This window comes from Odocoileus virginianus, chromosome 5 (genome assembly GCF_023699985.2).
Source record: "Odocoileus virginianus isolate 20LAN1187 ecotype Illinois chromosome 5, Ovbor_1.2, whole genome shotgun sequence".
NCBI lineage: Eukaryota > Metazoa > Chordata > Mammalia > Artiodactyla > Cervidae > Odocoileus > Odocoileus virginianus.
This window is the reverse complement of record NC_069678.1, coordinates 49,289,486-49,307,423: the sequence shown is the minus strand read 5'-3', so window position 1 is coordinate 49,307,423 and position 17,938 is coordinate 49,289,486. Positions and strand designations below refer to the sequence as shown.

Below are 17,938 nucleotides of genomic sequence, written 5' to 3'. Positions count from 1 at the left end.
TTAGTTTTATTAACTGAACAATTTTTAGGAAACTGGTCATGATATCATGCAGACAAACCAAAGTGAAAGGCTATAAGAGCAAGAGCAATGGGAAGTGTCACCAAAGATTCCTTTTCTATTTGTCTAGAACAGGAACAGGAACTGTTTAATAATGGTGTAGGAACTATCTTTGTCATACAATTCTCTTAAGACAAATTTCTTCAGCTGACTAATTACCACCATTATCTACAATGTCAAAAGTATCTATAAGGTTGAAAGAAGGAGAGTGAGACCTGGGGATGTACCTATGCAATTCAACTTAAGGTTCTTAATATTAGTCTCTTTGAAGCCTGGGAACTCTATTACATACTATCCTGATCTCTTGTTTAAAGAGATCTCTTCTTTCTTCCCCTTTCAGAGAAATAGAAAAAGAGATAGGCAGACAAACACAGATACAGACAGAGATGAATATATATACACTTAAAAAGACAAGTGGGGAGAAAGAGAAGTCAAGGAATCGCCCAATACCTCAAGTACTGAAAGGTATAATGCTTTAGAGATTCTAATGTACTTTGAGTCATTTCATGTATCCCTTGTTGGGAAAATATTTCATTCCTACCCAATTCACTATAGCTCCACATTCCTATGAATAGCCACCCAGACTGCACAATTTTCCACGCACCAAAGGAAGTACATAAAAATAACAAGTCTCCTCTCCTTAAATACAAGCAAATAAACAAACTATAGTTGTCTTCACTACTGCAAAACTAAATAACTTACCTGTACAACCAAAGATCTATCATTGTGGAAATATTATCTCTTTTCCTTATATCCTGAAGGAGTTGAAGCTATGATCTAGAATAGAGCTTAAGCATCAGGGTTTCAGACTCTCAGCTTCAGCCATGGAGAATACTAGAACTTCCTAAATTCCTTTCTTTAAAATAAAATAATAAAAAAAAAAGAATTAAAGAAGCAAATTAACTTATGCTAACAGATTTTATAACACTTTGGTAATTCTCATTAACTTTGTAGCCTCAGAGATATCAAGAAACTGGAAAAGGATTTTTAGAAACTAATAAAAACAAACCAAAAAGTTTGAAATATACTAAATCTTTACAACTCAATATTATTTTGAGTCAAAATGTGACTCAGTTCTTTTTTAGAGTCTAAGGCAATATTGTCCTGAGATGACCCAAAGACTGCCCTTTATAAGATTTCTCATACAGAATTTATAATCTCTTACTCTCATTCTAGAGACCTTCCCAAAGTTTGGCCTTCAAGTATTTAAAACTGAGGACTGAACAACAAAAATAATTTAGGTTATGTACAACAAAGAATCAACCAAATCATCTATATATACATGATAATTGTGATGAAGTGTTACAGGACTTTACAAAGGTAAATTTTTTATAAAGGGAAATTTCTATTATTTTTAGCATATGGATTTTCAACAAAAACAGTAAGGATTTTCTGGCTCTGGTACCCAGTAGACCAGATATTTTAATTAGCCTAATTACAATGCATTTCTTGGACAATCTGATTAATTATAGTTTTACTTTATAATAATATATTGCGATATCCTTTTCAGAGGAGCTGGCTAAATGGGTTATTACGAGTGCCCATTTGAAAATAAGGAGGAACACCAGGAAAAAGACTGGCAATGTTTATGATGCAAACTGTCACTTTATTGTAAACATAAAACTAGATATTCTAAAAGTGACAGTATTTTTGCTAAAGGATTGCAATTGAAAACACAAAAAAATTTTTAAGTTTTGGAAATAAAAAACTGATGCAATTATCAAGCTTTGTAAACTATCAACAGATAGCAAAAATAAATAAGAGCACAGTTTCAGTCAGTAAGACTGGAATAAGGCTAATATTTAATATCGCTAGATGCAACCTCTCCCAGATATGCCTTGCAAATTCTTGAAAAGCACAAGGTAGGAAAATTGTCTAAATAAAACTATTTAATACTACATTAAAGAATGTTCTAAATTAACATGAGGAGGGTACACAGTGAAAAATGGGCCTGTAAAAAAGTAACCTTTAACTTGAAACTTCACTCTTGTAACACATTCCAACTGCCAACTCCTTTGTACTCAATCCTGAAATCCTTTCACAAACATGGTAATGCACTGCATTGTATGGTGTGTGGCGATGGTAGCAATCAACAGAACCAAAGAAGATCCACCATTTAGGATGTGTCTCTGAGTATTTATTCCCCAGCACGCCCATTTCAGTACTCTTTCCAGTTCCAACCAGTCAGGTTACTATCCTATTTGGATAGGGACTGCTGTAGAAACATCATCCATTATGATGTTTGCCAGGCAAGGAGATCTGCAACTGTTATTTTCACAGAACTGATACTTACAGCTGAGCCCTACCAGTATTAAGATAAACAGGGTCATGCAGATGGTTAGGCAGATTAGGCTTCTGAAAAACCTAATACACTGAAAAAGAAATTACTTCAGTCAATTACTTGTACTAACTAAAGCGCACTTGGCCTAAAGATTACATTTTTTTCTTACCTTTCTTTAAAGTGTTTCACCTAGTGTTTGATTTCCAAGCATCTGCATTTATCTGTCATCACTGTTAATGTCCATCTTACATTGAGACTTCAGGAATTAATTATTTATATGGTTGAACTAGCACAACTTGATATCTGTGAAGGAAAACCACAATATAGTCACTATGGGTGTGTTATTATTTGCAAATTTGTGCATAAAACTGACAATATTTCTAAACACACAGCACACTGCATTTTTAAATAAATTTCACGAATAATTCCTTTTATTTCACTATAAAATGTTACTTTAACAGACCAAAAGGATTTCTTAATTCTCTTATAAATGCTTCTCACAGTGCCCACATAAAATATTTCAAAATTTCATTCTACATTAAAATTTGTATCAGTTTTAGAACTTAAGATTCCTTCTCTGACTACCAATATAAATATGCCTCACTTGCCCCAAGTCTGTAATTTCTCAGATATTAATAGAAAAGTACTTTTTTGTGTTTTATGATAATATTAGGGAATGAATCTAGAAAGCTTAAGAATGCAGTAAAAAATATCATGACTTTCCCTAAACATGACTTTAAAACATTTGTTTTTTTTTAAGCTAATATTTCTGTATTGGTTAGATTACTCCTCTGTGACTAATTTGTTCCTGTTTTTTTTGTTTTTTACTTTCTTTTTCCCATTTATTTTTATTAGTTGGAGGCTAATTACTTTACAATATTGTAGTGGTTTTTGCCATACATTGACATGAATCAGCCATGGATTTACATGTGTTCCCCATCCCGATCCCCCCTCCCGCCTGTTCCTGTTATTTTGACTATAAGTAGGAAATAAATGTGACAGAATAAGTGAAGAAATCAATCAAGATGTAGCTGTGCAAATGTTCCTTACATGTAAGCTTCTTAAAAATATATCCTTGGTTATAGGTTACACATGAGAAACATATCAAAGTGCTTACAATGATAATGAAAAGCATTATATAAAACTTTAAGTCATTTCTGCCCATTTACTAGTGAAAAAATAAGCTTAAAACTGTCATATATGTCTCAGAATTTATCAGTGGCATTCTAAAATGATTCAGCATAGTTTACCATTCCAAATTCCTATAAAATAAAAAGTAAAAATCTACACAGAAAATGCAGATGGCCTGTTTTGTGTATAAAATTTGTTACTGGAGATGTTCACTAAAATACAGTAGAAAATTGTAAAATAAAATACACAATGTCAATTATATCTCAACTTTTTTAATTGGAGAAACAGAATAATAGAGTAGATAGTGATTAAGAAATACTAATATCTATCCTCAAACACTTCATTTCTATTCCATTTGTGTTTTGTTTTGTTTTTTTAACTGCACAGCATGGCTTGTGGGATCCTTGTTCCCAAACCAGGGATCAACCAGAGGTCCCCTGCAGTGAAAGTGCAGAGTCCTAACCACTGGACCACCAGGGAGTTCCCTCATTTGTTTTCAAATGTTAAAAAACACATTAGGTAAAGTCACACAAAAAATTAATACACATCTAAGTATTCCTAAATTTAAAAGTTAACATAAATGCTCTTGTAACAATGAGTTAAACTAGTCAAAACTCTTCTTACATTCCCTACACTACCCAGCAGTCTTCATTTCATTCATTGTGCATTTCAAATTTAAGATTCTGCACAAAACTATATGCTTTCAGAGCAGGTAAACTATTAAGAATTGCAACAAGCTACCATAATTTTAAATTGTTTTAAGTATAGTAACTTGCTCCGGAAGTTTAAAAAGGTTAGCTATTTTGTCCTTTTAAAAGCATACAAAATAGAAAACAAACCATTTAAATCCAATTCCTAAGGCCTTATTTATGCCTTTCCACAGAGCTTTGCTTGTGTTCACATACTAACAAAATTCATTGACTATTCAAGAATTCCAAAACCAAATCCAAAAACCAATCCTGACTGAAAAGAATTATTTTTCCTACTATTTGCAGTCTAACACTAGTACTACTGTGTTTAACAGATTACAGTATCTCAGATTCACAGCACATGTGAAATCACTTCAAAAGACTACAAAAAAAAACTCACTAGAAAATGTATCAGTTCTATTGATACAGCAAAGTTATATGCCACACACTTACTATAAAACTGTGACATCTAAGCTAAATGCAATCTAAATTATAAAACAATAATTTTTTTTTTCCTTTTCTAAGACCTTCGGGAAAAAACTCGGAACAAAGGTTACAACACAAACTCATATTTGGCATCCAGTTCTTCAGTTATTGGAGAAGGCAATGGCACCCCACTCCAGTACTCTTGTCTGGAGAGTCCCATGGACGGAGGAGCCTGGTAGGCTACAGTCCATGGGTTCGCGAAGAGTCGGACACGACTGAGCGACTTCACTTCACTTTTCACTTTTCTTCAGTTATAATCAAAAATATTACACACACACACTACACTTTATTTTAAAAGAAAACAGAGAGAGACAGTCAAAGCTGGTTGTAAAAAGCATGAAGATAACGGTCAAAGACATAAATACTTTTCCTAAACAATTAAGTGAGCCATCATTACTTGCTACAGAGAGTTGATCTGAATTTTCACTTGGTACAAAGTATGATCAGGAAGATCACAACATCCAGGCTCCCTCAATTGTTTAGAACCAGAGGTTCACCATGTTGGATGCCTCCTACAGGTTTTAGAGATAAGCATATTTCACGGGCAACATAAAGGAAGTATAAAGAGCATCAGATTTGGTGGAAGGAGACACAAACATGATTCTCTACCTACCAACAATCGTAACTGTTTGATCATGAGAAAACCACACTGCCCTTCTGCATTTCATCCATAAAACAGGAGACATAACACCTGCCCACTACATTTCAGGGCTACTGTGAAGTTCAGTAAGTTTATGCCTGCCAAGTACTGTACAATGCTGGTTTTTGAATTTTTTTATACTGCTTTCCAAACTTTAGATTCAGCAGTTCTGGACATGGCAAGCATGCTGCTAAGTCACTTCAGTCGTGTTCAACTCTGTGCGACCGCATCCCTGGGATTCTCCAGGCAAGAACACTGGAGTGGGTTGCCATTTCCTTCTCCAATACATAAAAGTGAAAATGAAAGTGAAGTCGCTCAGTCATGTCCGACTCTTCGCGACCTCATGGACTGCAGCCTACCAGGCTCCTCCGTCCATGGGATTTTCCAGGCAAGAGTACTGGAGTGGGGTGCCATTGCCCTCTCTGATGGCAAGCATAAATATTTTTAATTAACTACTTTAGGTCATTCCAGTGCAAGGGTTCCCCCAAAGATGAGGCTCACACTTTGAAAAAACTTCATCACTTTCTTCTGAAGAAATTTTAATGCTTGTAAAGCATTACCCTAGGGATTTAATGCAAACTTCTAAACGTCATCCTTAAAACTTCAGATTCAATGAAGTTGGGGCAGGGCACAGAATCCTCATTTTTATCACACTCATTGTAGGTGACTGAGATGTAAACAGCTCATGACCCACACTTCTACAAAACCTTAAAGCAAATTATTTCCCTTGTACATTTCTTAAATCTAATTTCAATAAATTTCAAATTTCCCCACCTCTAGTGTCATGAAGTTATGACCAACCTAGACAGCATATTAAAAAGCAGAGACATTACTTTGTCAACAAAGGTCCGTCTAGTCAAGGCTATGGTTTTTCCAGTAGTCATGTACGGATGTGAGAGTTGGACTATGAAAAAAGCTGAGCGCCGAAAAATTGATGCTTTTTAACTGTGGTGTTGGAGAAGACTCTTGAGAATCCCTTGGACTGCAAGGAGATCCAACCAGTCCATCCTAAAGGAGATCAGTCCTGGGTGTTCATTGGAAGGACTGATGCTGAAGCTGAAACTTAATACTTTGGCCACCTGATGTGAAGAGCTGACTCATTTGAAAAGATCCTGATGCTGGGAAAGACTGAAGGCAGGAGGAGAAGGGGATGACAGAGGATGAGATGATTGTATGGCATCACCAACTCAATGGACATGGGTTTGGGTCAACTCCGGGAGTTAGTGATGGACAGGGAGGCCTGGCATGCTGCGGTTCATGAGGTCACAAAGAGTCGGACATGACTGAGCAACTGAACTGAAATAAGTGTCATGAAGGGCATGACCAATATTAGGCCTTCATCATTTCTTACTTCAACTAATCCACCTGACTTGTAATTGGTTGCTTTAAGTCTTGCTCCTTACAAATTCATGGTCTACAGAGAAGTCTAAGGTACACATTTCTGTCACTCTCTTGTCTAAAACCCTTTCAAGGGACTTCCACTTCTGGCCAAGACAGAGTAACAGAGATGAGAGGTACATTACTATTTAAAACAACTGAAAATTTGGGCAAACTGTACACAAATGTCTTTCAGACACTTGAAACCAGACAACACAGAACAGTGATCAATGAAAGACAAGAAACAAATAAAGCAAAGCCTTTAATCACCCCAGCTTCCTGATTGGAGTTTCCAGACTGCAGAGCGAGGAGGGTGATCTCAGGCAAACCAGTCTCCCAGTGTTAAGACGAAGAATGCAGTCTGGGGAGACCCAGGTAGCTAAGGTTTCCAGAACACTTGTACCAAAGAGGAGGGAGCATCAAAAAAAAACAAGTAAGACCTAGATCTACAGAGATCCTCCTCAAGTCTTGAGCTGAGTACTCATCAGTATATGCAGTATATCCAAGGCCTGGAAAATCACTCCTACCCACAGCCAGGGGAATACCAGGAAATGTGCAACAACTAAGGACAGTTAGTGGTTTATAGTTCCTGGTTCACAGGGTTACCAGTGACTAGAGTGTGAATATTCCTAGCCATGGCTAATTTCAAGTTATCAGGCAATATCACTGAGTGCAGAGATGAGAAGAGATACACAGCAGAACATTAAACATTACACAGTATTTCTACAATAATGATACAATAGACATAAAATACCACCAAAGCACAAAAATAGTAATAAGCAATAATATAATTGGGGTCTTCCCTGATGGTCAGTCCCGTGGTTAAGAATCTGCCTGCCAACGCGGGCAACGCAGGTTCAACCCCTGCTCCAGGGAGACCCCATATGCCGCTGGGCAACTAAGCCCGTGCCACATGCTCCAGAGCCTGCCAGCCACAATTACTGAAGCCGGAGGGCCTAGAGTCCACAAGAGAAGCCACCGCTATGAAGAGTAGCACCCACTCAACACAACTAGAGAAAACACCTGAGCACATCAAGAAAGACCCAGCACAACCAAAAATAAATAACTTTTTTTTTTTTAAAAGGAGAACAGAGAAAAATGACAATAAGATTGAAAGCAGACTAGTCACTGGAAATGACATAAGACAGTGAGGTTTATCTTTGTATTGAAAGAAACTGTCTACTAGTGAAATAAAGATGACTTCTAACTATAAATCTGAAAGATGTCATCACCAATAGAAATAGACTATGAGAAATGTTAAAAAGAAATTCTTCAGACAGAAGAAAAACCATACTGGTGGGAACTCTGGATCTAACCAAACAAATGAAAAGCACCAGGAACGGAAAATCAGGGTAAATATAAAAGAATTTTTCCCCTTAGTTGTGGTATCTCTTTAAAAGAAAACTGACTATTTAAAACAAAAACGACACTAATATACTGTGAAGTTTATAACATACATAGAAGTGAAAGATAATAATAGCACAACAAACAGGAAGAGGGAAATACAATGATGTAAGGGTCTTAACACTACATGTGAAGCGGTATAATTTTAAGACACCCTGTAATAAGTTAAACCCTAAAAGGAATCACTGTTTAAAACTGACATTTAATAAGCCAACAAAAGAAATAAAAGAAAACATAAAAAGAAAAAAAAACACTAAGTTCAAAAGAAGGCAGGATAGAAAGAGAACAAAAAATATATATATGAAAAAATTTTAACAGCAGCAAGGTAGTATATTTAAACAACTATATATACATACATATATATGTATGTATGTATGTACATAGTAAATGGCCTAAAAACAGTTTTGTTATTTGGAAAAAGTTTCCTGGAAAGAATAACAATAAATTTTTAAAGATTCAAGTAATATAAATTGTGACCATGATAGAATTAACTCAGAAGTCAACATTAAAAGAATTGTCTCAAAAATCCCCAAATTTCTCAAAATAATAACATGTTCTAAATACCCCATGAGTCAAAGAAAAAAGAGAAAAGAAGGGAGAAATTAGAAAATAGTACAAAGGATTAATCTCAAAAATATACAAGCAACTCCTCCAGCTCAACTCCAGAAAAATAAATGACCCAATCAAAAAATGGGCCAAAGAACTCAACAGACATTTCTCCAAGGAAGACATACAGATGGCTAACAAACACATGAAAAGATGCTCAACATCACTCATTATCAGAGAAATGCAAATCAAAACCACAATGAGGTACCATTATACGCCAGTCAGGATGGCTGCTATCCAAAAGTCTACAAGCAATAAATGCTGGAGAGGGTGTGGAGAAAAGGGAACCCTCTTACACTGTTGGTGGGAATGCAAATTAGTACAGCCACTATGGAAAACAGTGTGGAGATTTCTTAAAAAGCTGGAAATAGAACTGCCATATGACCCAGCAATCCCACTTCTGGGCATACACACCAAGGAAACCAGATCTGAAAGAGCCACATGCACCCCAATGTTCATCGCAGCACTGTTTATAATAGCCAGGACATGGAAGCAACCCAGATGCCCATCAGCAGACGAATGGATGAGGAAGCTGTGGTACATATACACCATGGAATATTACTCAGCCATTAAAAAGAATTCATTTGAATCACTTCTAATGAGATGGATGAAACTGGAGCCCATTATACAGAGCGAAGTAAGCCAGAAAGATAAAGACCATTACAGTATACTAACACATATATATGGACTTTGGAAAGATGGTGACGATAACCCTATATGCGGAACAGAAGAGGAGACTCAGATGTATGGAACAGACTTGTGGACTCTGGGAGAAGGCGAGGGTGGGTTGTTTCAGGAGAACAGCATTGAAACATGTGTATTATCTAGGGTGAAACGGATAACCAGCTCATGTTCGGTGCATGAGACAAGTGCTCGGGCCTGGTGCACTGGGAAGACCCAGAGGGATCGGGTGGAGAGGGAGGTGGGAGGGGGGACTGGGATGGGGAATACATGTAGATCCATGGCTAATTCGTGTCAATGTATGACAAAAACTACTGTAATGATGTAGAGTAATTAGCCTCCAACTAATAAAAATTAAAAAAAAATAAATAAATAAAAAAATTAAAAAAAAAAAAAAAAAAAGAAAATAGTATAACTAAATGAAAATGAAAACAACACAATTAGGATCTATGAGATGCAACAAAAGTTAACACTTAAAAGGAAAATTTACAGCAGAAAACATACTGGAAAAAAAGTAACTCAACTCAATGACAACACCCACCTTAAGAAACTAGAAATAACAATAATAATATAGCCATATTAAAAAGGAAAAAATAAAAAACAGAAATCAATGAAACTGAAAACAGAAAAATAAAAATCAGTAAAAATAGCGAGTCTCTTGTCAGACTAATTAGGAAAAAACTATATAAATTTATAATATTAAAAAACAATGAAGTGATGTACTGTAGATTCCATATTTAACAGATAATTATAGGGTACCAAGACAAATCAATGGGGAAAAAACTTATAATCCTCCCCCCCAACATGGTGTTAAAACAACAGAATATGTACATGCAATGGAAAGCTGGACACCTACTTTGCATTCTCTTCAAAAATTAACTAAAAATGAATCAAAGACCAATGTGTAGGAGTTAAAAGTATAATATTTTTAGAAGAAAATTAGGCATAAATCCTTGTTACCTTGGATTAGACAATGGTTTCTTACATATGACCCTAAAAAGCACAAACATCCAAGGACAAATAATACATGATTCCATTTATATGTGGTACCTAAAGTATAAGTCAAATTCATACAGATACAAAATAGATTGGTGGCTTCCAAGAACTAAGAGAAGGTAATGGCAAGTTATTGTTTAATGGACAGAGTTACAGCTATACAAAATTAAAGACACTTACAGATGTATGATAGTGATGACTGCCCAACAATGTGATATACTTAATGCCACTAAAAACTGTGCACTTTAAAAATGATCAATTTTACAAGAATGCCCACTGTCACTATTTCTATTTAACATAGTATTATAAGTCTCAGTCACAACAATCAAAAAAGAAAAAATAAATAAAAGATAACAAATTGAACACAAAAAAGTAAAACTGGCATTATTTGCAGATGACATGATAATGTATGTAAAGAACCCTAAAGTCTCCACCCCAAAACAATTAGAACTAATACATAAATTCAACAAGTTTACAGACTACAAGATTAGTAAGTAAAAATCTGTTGCACTTCTATACATTAACAATGAAATATCAGTGAGAGAAAGTAAAAATACAGCCCCACTTAAAACTGCATTAAAAAATAAAATACCTAGGAATAAACTGAACCAAGGCAGTAAAAGACCTATATTCTAAAAACTACAAAACAATGATGAAGGGAAATGAAGATTATTCAAAGAAATGGGAAGACGTTCACTGCTCTTGGATTGGGAAAAAAATCAACATTAATTACTAAAATGGCCATACTACTCAAAGTAACCAACAGATTTAATTCATCCCTATCAAAACACCAGTGATACTTTTCACAGAACTAGAAAAAATAATCCTAAAACTTATATAGAATCAAAAAAGGCCCCAAACTTTCAAAGCAATCTCAGAAAAAAGAACAATGCTAGAGGTACAACTCTCCCAGACTTCAAACTATACTCCAAAGCTACAATAATCAAAATAGCATAGCACTGGTGCAAAAACAGACACATAGAATAATGGAACAGAATAAAGAGCCCAGAAATAAACACATGGGCACACAGTCAATTAGTCCATGACAAAGGAAACAAGGATATATAATGGAGAAAAGACAGCCTCTTCAACACGTTGTGCTGAGGAAACTGGACAGCCACAATGAGACAAGAACATTCTCTCACTTCTCACACAAAAATAAACTCAAGAATGGTTTAAAGACCTAAATGTAAGACACAAAACCATACAACTTCCAGAAAAGAACATAGGTGGAACACTTTTTGACACAAATCATAGTGATATTTTCTGGGATCAATCTCCTAAGGCAAAAGAAATAAAAGCAAAAATAAACAAATACGACTTAATTAAATTCAAAAGCTTTTGCACAGCAAAGGAAACGTCAGTATAATGAAAGACAACCTATGAATAGGAGAAGGTATTTCCAAGTAATATGACTGACAAGTGCTTAATACCCAAACTGCTCAAATAACTCAAAATCAAAAATAATCCAACCAAAACAGGGGGCAGAAGACTTGAATAGACATCCTTCCAAAGACAAACACCCAGCTAACAGGCACATGATAAAATGCTCAACATAACTAATTATTCAGTTCAGTTCAGTCGCTCAGTCGTGTCCGACTCTTTGCGACCCCATGAATCACAGCACGCCAGGCCTCCCTGTCCATCACAAACTCCCGGAGTTTACTCAAATTCATGTCCATCGAGTCGGTGATACCATCCAGCCATCTCATCCTCTGTCGCCCCCTTCTCCTCCTGCCCCCAATCCCTCTCTGCATCAGGGTCTTTTCAATGAGTCAACTCTTCGCATGAGGTAGACAAAGTATTGGAGTTTCAGCTTCAGCATCAGTCCTTCCAATGAACACTCAGGACTGATCTCCTTTAGGATGGACTGGTTGGATCTCCTTGCTGTCCAAGGGAGTCTCAAGAGTCTTCTCCAACACCACAGTTCAAAAGCAAACTCTCACATCCATACATGACCACTGGAAAAACCACAGCCTTGACCAGACAGACCTTTGTTGGCGAAGTAATGTCTCTGCTTTTTAATATGCTATCTAGGTTGGTCATAACTTTCCTTCCAAGGAGTAAGCGTCTTTTAATTTCATGGCTGCAGTCACCATCTGCAATGATTTTGGAGCCCCCCAAAATAAAGTCTGTCACTGTTTCCATTGTTTTCCCATCTATTTGCCATGAAGTGTTGGGACCAGACACCGTGATCTTTGTTTTTGGAATGTTAAGTTTTAAGCCAACATTTTCACTCTTCTGTTTCACTTTCATCAAGAGGCTCTTTAGTTCTTCTTCACTTTCTGCCGTAAGGGTGGTGTCATCCGCATATCTGAGGTTATTGACATTTCTCCCGGCAGTCTTAATTCCAGCCTGTGCTTCCTCCAGCCCAGCGTTTCTCATGATGTACTCTGTATATAAGTTAAATAAGCAGGGTGACAATATACAGCCTTGACATACTCCTTTTCCTATTTGGAACCAGTCTGTTGTTCCATGTCCAGTTCTAACTGTAGCTTCATGACCTGCATACACGTTTCTCAAGAGGCAGGTCAGGTGGTCTGGTACGCCCATCTCTTTCAGAATTTTCCACAATTATTAGAGAAATTCAAATCAAAAGCACAATGAGGTATCACCTTACACTGATCAGAATGTCTATCACCAAGGAGAATACAGGGCTTCCCTCGTGACTCAGTGGTAAAGAATTTGCTTGCTGTATGGCAAAAACCACTGCAATATTGTAAAGTAATTAGCCTCCAATTAAAATACATAAATTAATTTAAAAAAAAAAAGAACTCGCTTGCTAATGCAGGAGACATGGGTTCAATTTCTTATCCAGGAAGATCCCACAGGCTGTAGAGCAACTAAGTCCATGCACCACAACTATTGAGCCTGTGCTCTAGAGTCCAGAAGTCACAACTACTGATGCCACATGCCACAATTACTGAAGCCTGCACACCCCAGAGTCCACGCTCCATAGCGAGAGAAGCCACCGCAGTAGAAGCCTGCGCACTTCAACTAGAGAAAAGCCATCGCAGCAATGAAGACCCAGCACAGCCAAAAACAAATAAACAAACTTTAAAAACTAGTTAATACAAATAACAAATGTTGTGAGTGTGGAGAAAAGGGAACCCTTGTACACTGTTGATGGGAAATTGGTGTAATCTGGAGCACCTACTATGGAAAATAGTATAGCGGCTCCTTTAAAAACTAAAAAATAGAACTACCAGGGAAATTCCTGTTGGTCCAGTTAAGACTCCACACTTTTATGTATGGAAAAAAACCAAAAAACACTTTTTGAATTAAAGACACGTGCAACCCAATGCTCACAGCAGCACTATTTATAATAGCCAAGACATGGAAGCAATACAAGTGCCCATCAACAAATGACTGGACTAAGAAAACACCCACACACAGGACTACTACTCAGCAATAAAAAGAATGAAATACTGCCATGGATAGACTAGGAGAACATTATGCTTAGTGAAATAAGTCAGAAAGACATATACTGTATCACTTATATGTATCACTTAATTCTAAAAAACAATATAAATGAATGTATATGCAAAACAGACTCACAGATATACAAAACAAACTTGCAGTTACCAAAAGAGAGACAAAAAGGGGGAGAAACAAATTAACGGTATGTGATTAATAGATAACAAACTACTATATATAAAATATATAAGCAATAAGGATCTACCATGTAACACCGAAAATATCTTCTTTATCTTGTAATAACCTACAAGAAAATATAATCTGCAAAAATACTGAATCACTATGCTATATACCTGAAACTAATACAATTATGTAAATCAACTATACTTCAATTTTTAAATAGTCAATTTTAAGATATGTATGTTTTACCACAATTTAAAAATTGAAAACAAGCAATCACAAAATACAGATAAATTGTAATCACAAAAATTTAAGCTTTTTGTGCCTTTTGTGTTTCTAAGAGCTCTATCAAGATAACGAGACAACCCACAGAATGAGAGAAAATATTTACAAATCACTCATCTACAAAGAACCTTTATAACTCAGTAAAAATATAAGTGATCTAAAAAATGACTAATGGACTTAAATACATATTTCTGCAAAAAAAGAAGTATAAATAGCCAATAAGCATATGAAAAGATGCTCAACATTGTTGGTCATCAGAGAACTATAAATCAAAACAACAGTGAGATATTGCTTAATACCCACTATGACTAGTATGACAAAAAATGAAAAGCCAATATTGACAGGATATGGAGAAATTAGTACCCTCATACATGGTGGTGTTAAGTACAAATCCGTTGCAGCTTTGGAAAAGTCTAGCAGTTCCTCAATAAGTTAAACATAAAATTATCATTTTATTGGAATTTCACTCCTAGATACATACCCAGGAAAAAGAAAACATTTTCACACAAAAACTGAATTTTCACAGCATTGTTATTCATAATAGGTAGAAAGTGAGAACAACTCAAATGTTCATAAACTGCTGAATGGATGTATAAAATGTGGTATACAATGGAATATTTATACAGCCATAAAAATGAATGCAGTATTGGTACAAGTTACAACATGGATGAAACTTAAAAACCTGATACATGAAAGAAGGCAATCACCAAAGGTCATGTATTGTATAATTCTATTTATATGAAATGTTCAGAACAGGTAAATTCATAGGCAAAATCTACAAAAAGGAGATTAGCAGCTGTAGAGACTGGAGGAAAAGAAGAGACAGTAGAAAGCAATTGCTAATGGGTGTAGGGTTTGTTTTTAGAGATAAAAGTGTTCTGCAGATGACGGTTACACAATTTTGTGAATATTCTAAAAATTACTGAATTATACACTTTAAAGGGATAAATATTATTATTTCTAAATTTTATAGGAACTTCCCTGGTGGTCCAGTGGCTAAGACTCTGTGCCTCCCAATGCAGGGGATCCATGTCCAATTACTGGTCAGGAAACTAGATCCCACATGCTATAAAGAGTTTGCATGTCGCAATGAAGATAGAAGATCCCATGTGCACAACTAAGACCTAGTACAGTCAAACAAATAGTAAAAGTGATAAATAGTATTTAATAAATAAATAAAACTATTCCCTTTGCCTCAAGTGACTGTGCCTTTCTTTCCATAATCTGCTGCTGCTGCTAAGTCACTTCAGTCATGTCCAACTCTGTGCGACCCCATAGACGGCAGCCCACCAGGCTCCCTCGTCCCTGGGATTCTCTAGTCAAGAACACTGGAGTGGGTTGTCATTTCCTCCTCCAATGCATGAAAGTGAAAAGTGAAAGTGAAGTCGCTCAGTCGAGTCGGACTCCTAGCGACCCCATGGACTACAGCCTACCAGGCTCCTCCGTCCATGGGATTTTCCAGGCAAGAGTACTAGAGTGGGTTGCCAAAAAACTGCTCTTCAGTAAAGTGAGAAAAAAGTCAGAAAATATACTTCATTTTCCATAAAGTTAGATTTACTCAATTTAAAGAATTCCTTTATTCTGAATCTATGTCACTCCTCTTTTTTGGTATGAAAGGGAGTACCTGTGAAGATTCTAATATTTTTTTAAACAAAATTAAAAGCTGGCAATCCCACACTGATTCCAAAATATTGAAAATTATACTAAACTGCTCTGTAAAACAGTATTTTTAACTTTTTGTTAATTAAATACAATAACTTGGAACCACTGAGGTTGTAATTAAAGAAGACAAAATTATCAGGCTATCATTTCCTTTTTTTTTTTGCCTTGAGGTGGGACACACTGGGCCCCAACCAGGAATAGATCAAAGCCCCTCTGCTGTGAAAGCAGTGTGTCCTAACCCACTGGACCACCAGGGAATTTCCAGGCTGTCATTTCTAAATATTATTCAGTTCTATTTCATATTAGTGGATCAAAACAGTGTTGAATAAAGAAAAAACATTTTTAAAAGTTAATCCAAGGGGATAAATGGAGTTTTTAAAAAACCTGTTTAGAAGCAATTTTTCTATAAGCTACAGGCTCATCAACCACTGGAGACAATTTCCCAACTTTCCCCATGAGTTTCAGAGTCCTATGTGGATTTATATGTGATAATTCAGTTAACTCTGTACTTCTCAAAATATATTATTCAGTCCCCTGCTGACAATTTCAAAATTAGTAAAAGGATGAACTTTCAATTTTATTCAAGTAGTGTTTATTTCATGGAATATTCTTTTTAAAAGTATAACTAGTTTATTAAATCAATGATTTTATTCCATTTTAATTGAGGAGTTTTGGCATGCTGCAGTCCATGGGGTCACAAAGAGTCAAACACAACTGAGTGACTGAACTGAACTGAGGCTGGAAAGTCTAGTCAAAGAGAACTATAAAGAATTATAGAGATTATATTAAGATACAACAAAACAATAAAGTCATAAGGATTAATATTGGAGCAATGGTATTATTATATCCTACAAACATACAAGTTATCTTTCATAAACACCAATATTTAACTCCACATGGAACACATATTCAAAGTTATTGATAAAAATTCACATTTGCCCAATGATTTACAAACACAACTTCAAAGATGAATTAAGAGTAGAAAATCCTGATTCCCAAATACATAAATCTTTTCACAAAAAGTCTTTCAAAAATTCATTTTTAAGCAAATACAGTACCAAGTAATAGAGTTAACTTAGTTAAGGCTTAAAGCTCCCATTTTACAGTGATGGAATGAATGTGAAAAGCCACTGTGTAGGAGGCACTTTGCCTAAGGATACTTTAAAGGCCTCTATTAGTATTCCAAGTTCAAAAAATGGACTGCATCAGGAAAAAACGAAAAAATTAAAAGAAGAAAACCTCAATAGAGTTCTCCAAATTTCCCTTGAATATAATATCTACTTCTATTTTACCAGACTCAACATCAAAAGACTTCATCCAGAAATATTTATGGCTAGGTACTTTTTCATTTTGGGGTCTTTTGACCTTTTTCCCTTGGCTATAAAGTCATTACAATTTTGTATGTCAACTTGAAGTAAGTTCCTTACAGAGGATAAAATCAAGAGTATTTTTCCCTTTCCAAAGGCAAAGTCTAAAACTACTTTTTAACAGCTAAGTCAGCCAGACTCAAGGAGTCTAGTGGCTTGTAAACAAACCATTAACTATTCTTAATTATATGTCAACTAACCATGTTTATTTCTGTAGTGAAAATTCTAATCTATTGAGCAAATTAAAGAAACCTAGGAAGACTGAAATAAAAGATGTTGGAAAACACTGGAAAACCCAGAACTCAGAGTGGAAAAACCTGTAATCTTGAATCAAAGGTGATTCGCCTATACAGTGTAAATGCACCTACAGCATATATTGAAAGGCACCCGAATATACTGGGTATTGGGGTGGGAGACAGTTTTAGGTTGGAATCCTGCTTAACTAGTTATGTGATCTAGAGCAATTAACCTGACACTCATTCCTCACCTGTGAAATGGGAATAAAGCACTCCTAATACACAGCATTACCCTGAGGATTAAAGGAAATAATTTATATATAGTACTCCCAGCACACAGTGCTTAATCAACAGATACACATAATAATGACTGTTAACATCTATTATGTCTAATACTAGACACTATACTTTATATTCATTATCTCATTTAAAACTCTCAAAAA

The 17,938-nt window shown here is 35.6% G+C and overlaps 1 protein-coding gene across 8 annotated transcripts in view; it reads right to left on the bottom strand.

The window, feature by feature from the left end:
- ZZZ3 (zinc finger ZZ-type containing 3) overlaps positions 1 to 17,938 on the bottom strand; it is a 121,233-nt gene that overhangs the window by 71,541 nt on the left and 31,754 nt on the right. For 6 of the 8 annotated variants that reach the window (XM_070467891.1, XM_070467889.1, XM_070467894.1 and 3 more), the window contains 2 exons: positions 2,508 to 2,641; positions 760 to 913 (listed from right to left, as the gene is read on the bottom strand). Coding sequence is in view for 1 of the 8 variants with exons in the window: in XM_070467896.1 (XP_070323997.1) it covers positions 760 to 782 (23 nt within the window). In the remaining 7 variants the exon portion in view is untranslated. Of the gene's footprint in view, positions 1 to 759; positions 914 to 2,350; positions 2,430 to 2,507; positions 2,642 to 17,938 lie in introns of all 8 variants that reach the window. The other 2 variants (XM_070467890.1, XM_070467892.1) reach the window with 2 other exon arrangements.